Source organism: Glycine max, chromosome 8, assembly GCF_000004515.6.
Source record: "Glycine max cultivar Williams 82 chromosome 8, Glycine_max_v4.0, whole genome shotgun sequence".
Taxonomy (NCBI): Eukaryota; Viridiplantae; Streptophyta; class Magnoliopsida; order Fabales; family Fabaceae; genus Glycine; species Glycine max.
This window is the reverse complement of record NC_038244.2, coordinates 13848207-13857833: the sequence shown is the minus strand read 5'-3', so window position 1 is coordinate 13857833 and position 9627 is coordinate 13848207. Positions and strand designations below refer to the sequence as shown.

The window sequence follows — 9627 nt, the reverse complement described above, 5'->3', positions numbered from 1 at the left end:
TTCAAATTGATTTTTTAAGTTTAGTATATTTCACTTTAATCCCTTAAATTGCGTTTAATAGACCAAATTAATTTATTTGTCAGTTTTTTTGTGTTTTTGATTTTGAATGTCATAACAAACATTTTATTTGACTTGATATCTTTAACAATTTGTGACCTGTTACAAAGTTCACTAAGTTAGAATGATAAATGGACAAAATGACTAACTTAATCAAATAAATATACTTTAAAAGTCTGAAGTATGATTTTTTAAAAACTTAAAAGAACAAATTAAAACCAAAAAATATAATGAGGACCAAATTTATATATATTTTAGAAAAAACAAATTTTTATTACCATGAAGTTTTTAAAAAAAAAACAGCTATGAGAACCAATTAATTCATTAAAAATAAAACTTAAGCACAAGTCGTGTCTAAGACTCAAAACAAATACATAAGAAGTTAAAGTTCAATTAAGTATCCCAATACATTCCAAATACATGAACAAAAGCAAATCTTTCCATCCGCCTATGCTACCCAAAGAAATTGATATGCCAGTATTTTAGCCAAACAAATTGATATATTACCATGAAGTTTGTTTTTATATTAATATTTGGATGCAAGAAAACCATTCAGAACACATTTTTTATCACACTCTTTTAAACCCTAGATCTTTTATTTGTAAAGTTTGTTTTTGATATTGATATTTAAAATATAAGAGAAATACTACTATAGTAAAAACATCCTCTTTGTCACACTGTTTGATATTACCCCTCTTCTATAATGTAAATACTTTTTATCTATGTCTATTTATCCAATTTCCAATCCTCTGCCACTTGTGTTATCAGCAATCTTGAAACATCTCTTTCTTCATCATCCTGTGTGCACCCTAAACTAGTATTTACAATAAGTCCAACTAATTGAACAGGAGAACATAATGCAAAGTCACAAATGCTACATTGAAAAGACGAGAGAATCCAAAACAACGCATTTTAAAGTCATTCAATTTAACAAATTGCTTATCAATTGAAAATTAATAATTTTAAGATTTGTAAGACTTGTCACATTTTTTGCTGTTGAGTTTGTAATCAATACAAGTCTCTATTTTCCGTTTGAATTTCAAATCGTGATTAAAACGCCATGGAAAATTCATATACAGATTTGAATTTTACTCATTAAATTACTTCTTTTTTGCAATAATTTTAATAGAATAAGCTTATATTTTAGTTTTCTGTGTACAGTGTCCTCAGAGTTGTTAAAAACAATCAATGTGTAGAGCCCCGCCTCCCCCCCTCCCCCCCAAAAAAAATAAAATAAAAACAATTATGTAGACAAAACGCCAAAGAAGCTTTAGGTATCCAATTAGTTGCATAAATGTTGTCGGAATATTGTCTAGTAAAAGTTCATTAAATGGCATCAATATTTTGCATTATTACTGTTTTGTTTGTCGGTTTCACTTTTGTATCATTATTTTTATTTCATGTCTACTCCAAATCACGATCATATGTTATGCTGCAATGCTCTTTCAATGTATATTCATATTCATTTTTACATGAATACTTTGCAACATATTCAAATCATGCTCACTAAATTGTCAATTCACGACATAACTGATTTCTATTTTTGGGGGGAGGTGGTTTATGATTTAATGTCTCCAGGTGTTAATTAGGCTAACGGACGGAGTGAATAAGTTTTGATTTGGATTATAATGGATGAATTAAAAACAATCTATTAATTTGTTCATATTTATCAAAAAAAACAATTTATATATGATCTATTTAATAAAAATTCATTTATTAACATTTTTTATATGGATGGATATATTCATCTATAAAATTGTTTTTAAAAATTAATAAAAAAATATGACTATTCAAAAATATTCTTTTTCAACTATCCACAAAAATATTTTCACCTCAATCCTAAGAAAAATATCTTTAACTAAGTCTTAACTAGACTAGATTACCTTCAACTCAATCTCCAACAAATTATTTTCAATTGGTCTCAATTATAATAATTTGATAATGACCTCGGCTAAAGTAATTTCACCCCAATTTGCAACATATCTTTATATTGGCCTTAGTCAAAGCAATTTTGATTCATCCAAAATATCTTCGTATTGACCTTAATCAAAACATATTTGATTTACCCTCAATTAGAGATGACAAAATGAACTGATTGACTTGACATGGTCTGGTCTAATGGGTCAAGCGTTAAAAAGGGTTGGACTAGCTTGACCCAAATTACATATGGACCTTATTCTTTGTGGCACAACTAGACCGAATGGTCTGTCATATTCATCCACTTTATTTTTTTTAAGTTTATATTTATATAAATTCAAAAGAAAAAAAGTTTAAAAAATATCGGACCAAAATAGATTTGGTTGAATTTGGGCCTATGCTTCCTGAGTCCAACTTGGCTTGATGGACCCATCAAACCCTAAATTGGCCTAGTTCTATTTGAGCCAACATTTTTAGTCTAGACACACCTGATTCATTTTATCATCTTTGGTCTAAGCCGAAGCACCATTAACTTAGTCTTGATCAAAATATCTTTAACTCAATCTTGACTAGAATATCTTTAACTTGACCTTAATTAGAGTGCATAACTTCATCTTGATTTTGAGTAGAGTATTTCAACTTGGTATCACTCATATTATATTCATCTTAGTCTTTTTTTGAAAAAATTTAATCTCTATTAATGAAACCAGATTACCCATAAAAAAATGTGAGTAATTTTTAAAATAAATTTGTAATTTAAAATATCAAAAAATATTTTGAATTGATTTTGGTTCATTAAGTATCAATTAAATGATCCATTGGATTTAAAAATAAAAAAAGGATGAATTATTATTTATCCATTTAACAATATGATTCATCTGATCCAATAAATGTATTTTTATTTTTATTTTAACAACGGGATGAACTGATTAGATTTTACGAAGAAATTAGATGATAACAAATAAATGGATTGTTTTGCCATCCCCAACTAAAATATTGCAAAGTGGCTTATTTGGAATCAAATCTAAAAATTAAACTACTTTTAAAGAAATTTAACAAGGCAGCAGGTAAGTAAGTGACGAAATAGAGATCAGGGACGATAAAGAGCAGCAAAAATCACAAGCCACGAGTTTCTTTCATTATTGTGTTAACTTGATCAGTTTAAAGATTAGCATGAAGATACAATACAACCATTCCCATTAACTTTAGCTGGGTGTTTTGCCATGGCTACAAACAAAGAGACATGACACTGACATTCATTATCTTATGTTATTTTGTACATTCCGATAATCAGCATTGAATCATATGGCCAATTGTATTGTGTAGTTTCACAAGGATCAGAAAACAAACGATGGGTTAAAAATGCTTTGTAACTGACAAATAATGACAAATGCATAGTACCATGAAGAACGTTTCAAACAAAACATCTAGAGTTGGTGAAATTCAGTTGTCTAAACTATTTCTGAATCACACTTTACAAACTTGTTATATTTTAAAAATCTTGGTTGTTAATGAAAACGCGTGATAGGTTCAAATGCTAGTGTGTCCACAAATAATAAAACTTATTTTATCCTAACCGACCTAATTCCCATAATATTAAATTTTTTTTTGGTAATCTAATGTATTAGATTCTGTTACCGTTAATGTTGAAGAAAAAAAAAATTTATTTGCGAAAGTAAATGTTATATATACTGGGGAATAGTCTTAAATGAGATAACACAAACAAAATCTTAAATAACGAATAAATTAAATGTAACTACATAACTCTAAATTGAAATAGAAGTAGTGCATTTGAGCATTAATTATCATGTTCATTCCGGTGGGTATAGTTGAAATTAGAAGTGGGCACATGGTAGTGTCATGTGTCTTTGTTTGTACTCTTGGGAAAACACCCAGCTAATGGATATTTTTGTATTGTATCTTCGTGATAATCTTTATTCCAACCAAGTCAACACAATAATGAAGGAAATTCGTGGCTTGCTTCTTCTTGTTATAAAACCTTGATCTCCATTACACCATTTTTGTCTCATAAAATTTATTTGAAACTTGTTTAATTTTTAGATTTGATTCCTCATTAAATAATTTAATTTGACATATATAATTAACATACTTTTTAAAAATTACAAAATGTTGATTATCGGATTACATAACTATAAATATTTATTCATATATTAGGAGCATATTAAGTGAAAGACCTTTTATCATGAGAGAATGAGAGCGAAAAATCTTAACCGTAGGATAAAATTATGAAAAGTTATCACAAAATCATGGGATCATTAAATAAATTCATTATATATATATATATATATATATATATATATATATATATATATATATATATATATATATATATATATATATATCAATCATTTAATACACTATCCCTGTCTTACAACTCTCCTCCCCTAAAATACATATATCTTCAGAAATTAAGCCATAATTTATTTGTTATTTATATACCCACTTAATTAGATATGAATTTTGGTTTCTAACTCACAGATTTAAATCATCTCAAAACCCAACCGAATAGGATTAACCTCAAAACCCACGAGGGTCGACTTAATAGTAGGAGTTAGAATTAATCAAGATTATAGATTCAAAACTAAGTACAACCATTATACATTTAAAAAAAAAAAAAAACTCAATAACCACACGGGTATCTCATTCTCTAGCATTAAACTTTAAAGCTTGTGATTTTGAGACAGTTAGGAATTCAATACGCTTCATCCAATTTTTTCCCCTAACTCTGAGTTGCCTACGGCTATAGTGCTACTAGTATTTTATAAGGAGGACCACCCTCCATTCTTAGGCACGTGTTATTTAATTTTGTCTAATGCCATTTATTTTGCTAATGTTCAAACTCACTCGAGCATTGGAATAGATTTGTAGGAATGTTCATCCAATTTTTGTCTTTTTTTTGGCGTATTTTATGAAAACAAATTTTATAACCTGAAGTCATTTTATAGTTTAACTTATAGCCTAAAATCTTATATAATAAAAAATTAAATAATTTTTTAATTAAACTATTTATGAAATGAGTCCTTAGAAATCCCTCAACACCAAAGTTAGCCAAAATATGCCTTATTTGATTTAAAGAGTTTTTTTTTAAATATCTTTTATCCTCATAAATGAAAATACTCAAAATTCATTTATGTCAAAATTGATACATTTTTCATTCTAATAAAATTGAAATATATTATTTTTTTTCCGAAACATGACTTGAACATCCGAGCATATATGCATTAATTTTTTACACTAGTTATATTCATATGATGAAAAAAATCACATTTTATATTAAAAAATCATCATCATTTATTTGGATTTACCTGAATCCAAAGTTGTGGCTACCACAAGACGAATTAGGCATCATCCTTAGGCATCATCCTTGGGTCTCATTTTATGTTGTTAAATTTTTACATTAATTTTATATTTTTTAGTTTAAATTATTTGATACTTTTTTTAGTATATTATATGTACTTATTTTATTAGTGAAATTATGCAATTTTAATATATGTACATACATAAATATCGTTACAAACTATTTAAGAATTTTTATTTATTATTTAATATGTTATAATAAAAATTAGTCTATATTTGCTACAAATCCAAACAAAAAATGGAATTAAGACGAATATAAAGACTAAATTTTATAAAAAAAATCATTTTGATGAAATAATAGTGACGAGGAAACTTAGTTAGTTATAGATTAATTATTTTAGTTTTTATTATTTTATATACACATCAAATGAATTTGGCATTAATTTGATGTTATTGGTCTTCACTTTTTTTCCTCCAAAATTGGAGGTACTAAAAATATAGTAACAAAAGAAAATAATGTCCTATTAGAAGTATTAAAAATGACATATTCAATTTTATGAGAATAAAAATATATTTTGATTTTTTTAAACATTTTATTTAAATGTTAACTCATTGACAAGTGCACCAAATTTGTCACAAGTAATAAATTAATCGAAAGTCTGAGTGTCGAATCCACGTGACTTTATTTGTACTTAAATTAATGCAAACCCAATTTATAAGCAAGAGATAATAAATTTAAAATAACAGATAAAGGATATTAGAAGACAAGGTAAAGGTTTTAAAAAAAGATAAAAGGTTTAAAGATAAAAATAGAAGATAAAGAAAAAAGATAAGATAAAAAAGTGAAAGATCAAAAAGATAAAAGATTAAGATAAAAAAAATTAAAGATATGATAATGTTGGAACTTGATTTGCTTATCTGCCTAGGATGTATGAGTTTGTAATTTTTCTTTATCAAATTGGATCTATTACACCCACATGTATTCATTTACTTGTCCCTGTTTTTTTTTTTAAGAATGGATGGAATAAAAAAGAGTGAAAGGAAGGGAGTAAATGAAACACGAGAGGATTCATGCTACTAGTTCCGTGGTCTGTTTCTCTTATTATAGCGGTGGAAGCAAACTCGAGTCTGATGATAAAATCTTTCTGTTTGATATTTTTTTGATCTTTTTCTTTTTTAATTTATCATTTTCATATATATAAGCCATAAAATAATAAAAATATATCAATTCTTATTATCTAAGTAAAAAATAACTGTTAAATGAATATTTTAAAGATATTTCGATATATTTTTATTATAAAAAAGAATTGATATTTAACCGTTATCATTAAACAATCGAGGAAGACTGTTCTTGAATCGGGAGTACTTTTTTTATTTAATTTGCAGATATTAGAAGCATCTCCATGATCAAATAAAATAAATGTTTGAAACGAATGAGAAAAAATATTCTGAATAAAAATGACCTAAATGAAATTTTTACCGGCAGATTCGACTTTTTGCTGGTCGTTCTTGGGGTGGGCTTGAGGATTTGCCGTTCAAGTCTCTTAGCCAATAATATAACTTACAATGGAAAAAACTAAAGATAAAATGTATGCATATACTCAACTTTACAGTACTCCAGACGTAAGTCATTAACCTAGTGGACTGGAAAACTTAAAGACTCATTATACTATTTTTCATATATTTGTATTTAACTTTCCATTTTTTTTAATGTATTCTCTATTTTTCTTTAACATTTTTCTGGTGATTTATTTTTGTTTAACTAAATACCTTTAATATGTACTTAGTGAATATTTGGTTTGTATTTGAACGCAGATCCAATAAATAAACGCAGCCCTATGAAACATAGGATAGAGAGAGAGAGGGGGAGACACGTGGCCCTAGTTTCCATGTAGCTGGAGAGAGGTGTTATATATGCGTCTCCGCAGCAACCAAAGTGAATCAAAACATTGGTTGCATTGACAATGGCTTCCCTGGCCTGTGTCAACCACCTCCCTCCCTGGCTCTCCCCTCGCCCCGGATCCGACCCCGAACCCGACTTCGAGTTCCCCTTAGACCCTCCCACCACCATGCTCCCCGCCGACCAGCTCTTCTCCGACGGCAAACTCCTCCCTCTCCACCTCAAACCTCTTTCCACCACCACTCCTCAAACCCCCAAATCACCTTCCTCCGCTTCCGTTAACACCGTCACCCCCCCCACCACCACCTCCTCCTCCTCCGCCGACCCCTACCTCTTCTCCCCCAAAGCCCCCCGCTGCTCCTCCCGCTGGAAAGACCTCCTCGGCCTCAAAAAACTCTACCAAACCACAAACAACACCAAAACCACACCTTCCTCAACCTCAGCCAAATCCCTAAAAATCCTCCTCCACCGCAAAACGACGTCGTCGTCTACCTCCTCCTTCTCCTCGGAAAACGCGCCTTTGTTAACCTCAATTTCTTCCGACGCCGAATCCCTCTCCATCTCCTCCTCGCGCCTCTCTCTTTCCTCCTCCTCCTCAAGCCACGACCACGATGACCTCCCTCGCCTATCCCTCGATTCCGATAAACCTAACCCTAACCTTAGCCTTAACACTAATCAGATCTCACTCCACCGCAACCCTAACCGTAGAATTCGCCTAGTCAAAAACCGCACGAACTCATTCGACGCGAACAAGCACTCGTCGGACCAGCCTTCCCAGCTTTCCCGCCCGGGGAGGAGTCCGATCCGGCGGGAATCGGAAACGGTCACGTGCAGGGGAGTTTCCGTGGACAGCCCTAGAATGAACTCTTCGGGGAAAATAGTGTTTCAGAGCTTAGAACGAAGCTCGAGTAGTCCAAGCACTTTCAACGGTGGGCCCCGCTTCAAGCACCGCGGAATGGAACGCTCTTATTCCGCCAACGTTAGGGTTACGCCGGTGCTCAACGTCCCCGTCTGCTCCCTCCGTGGGGCATCGAAATCGGGTTTTATCGGCTTCGGACAACTCTTCTCCTCGCCGCAGAAGAAAGAAGGAACAACAACGGGGAAAGGGCACAGGAGCATTCGGAATTGACGTAAATACCCTTCTATAAAGAAAGTAAAAAAAAGGGTAACATATTGTTGACTAGGTTTTTTTTTCTTCCTTTTTTTTAAACCTTTTTGCCACTTAATCAATTTGTGTTATCTAATCTCGGAATGAAAATATTGCAGGAAGAGAGGACGTGTTGTTATTGATTGAGGGGTTTTGGTTGGTTGATTTAATTTGATTTTCTTAAGTTTTTAAACCTTTTTAGGTTAATTTATGTAAATACAGCGAGGGTGGGGTTCGATTTTTAGATGCTGTTGTTTGATGATGAATTTATAAAAGATCCAGTTACTTGTTTCTAACGTGGTTGATTCAGGGTATTTTTCTTACAGTGCTGTATTATTTTTTTTTATTTGTTAAACTTAGTATTTTAATAATGGTAAAATGGAAATGTGCTTTTTTTATATTAAAATCAAATAAAATGTTTCGAGATCTGTGGAGGAATCATGTTGAGCTTATCATGTGTGTCTGCTTGCGAGTTTTCTTTTATTTTTTTGGGGGGTTTTGAGTATTATTTTTTACTGTGTTGTGAATTGTTTTGGGAAATGATGCCAAAGATTGAAACAGAGGCGCCAGCGCTGCTGAATTACTATTTGCACGTCAGTCTGATCCCAAAACCTTCATGGTTTGCAATTAATTAATTAACCAAAGTTTTCATTTTAGCTTAGTGACAAATTAATGTGTTTATTTTTTTTTGTGTGTGTTGTGATTTGTGAATTGTTTTGGAAAATGATGACAAAGATTGAAACAGAGGCGCTAGCGCTGCTGAATTATTATTTGCACGTCAGTCTGATCCCAAAACCTTCATGGCATTCAGTTATTTAATTGACCAAAAGTTTTTATTTCAGCTTAGTGACAACATGAATGTGTTTATTTAACTTTTTTTTAATTTGTGATGTATGATAGTTGTATATGGATATATTATGTTTTTTTTATGGGGTGGAATGAACTACTATGTGGCTGTGGGGTGAGTGGTCCACACATGAAGTTCTTCAATGTGTCACCTTTATGGAAGATTCAATTGGGTGGGGGCAGGGTTCTTTTTTCTTATAATCAAGATGTGTGTACTTTGATTGGACATTGAATGAGTTTTTTTTTTCCTAGAACAGATTATCAAACCTTCAATGAATAATTTGCCCTTTCTGTGCGTCCAAGATTTTGATGGAGGAGTGGAAAAGAACACCCACAAATTGGGTCATCATCTTTGTTGTCCCTTTGGTTTTGTTGGATAAACTTGTTCCTTCACTCTTCACTTTGATGAATTGAATGATAAAAAAGATCCCACTCCCTCCTA

The 9627-nt window shown here is 31.2% G+C and overlaps 1 protein-coding gene and 2 non-coding genes across 4 annotated transcripts; all 3 read left to right on the top strand.

Annotated features, from left to right (window-relative positions):
• Nucleotides 1–7207: 7207 nt before the first annotated feature.
• On the top strand, nt 7208–9627 carry LOC100814066 (putative protein TPRXL). Of its 2 annotated transcripts, none has more exons than XM_041018245.1 (2): nt 7208–8357; nt 9443–9627. In XM_041018245.1, exon 1 carries the CDS (start codon nt 7257–7259, stop codon nt 8319–8321), a length of 1065 nt encoding a protein of 354 aa, XP_040874179.1. In that variant the 5' UTR covers nt 7208–7256; the 3' UTR covers nt 8322–8357; nt 9443–9627. The 2 variants fall into 2 exon arrangements, with proteins under 2 accessions (XP_040874179.1, XP_003532942.1); XM_003532894.5 differs by lacking the exon at nt 9443–9627 and adding an exon at nt 8459–9145 and having other exon boundaries at nt 7209–8357.
• LOC113002468 (small nucleolar RNA Z122) lies at nt 8871–8949 on the top strand. The gene has a single exon (XR_003268029.1). It is a non-coding gene; the product is annotated as a small nucleolar RNA Z122 (small nucleolar RNA).
• Nucleotides 9055–9133, top strand: LOC113002469 (small nucleolar RNA Z122). The gene has a single exon (XR_003268030.1). It is a non-coding gene; the product is annotated as a small nucleolar RNA Z122 (small nucleolar RNA).

Coding starts and splice junctions, on each gene's coding strand:
- LOC100814066 (XM_041018245.1), top strand. CDS start 7,257: ATGGCTTCCCTGGCCTGTGTCAACCACCTCCCTCCCTGGCTCTCCCCT.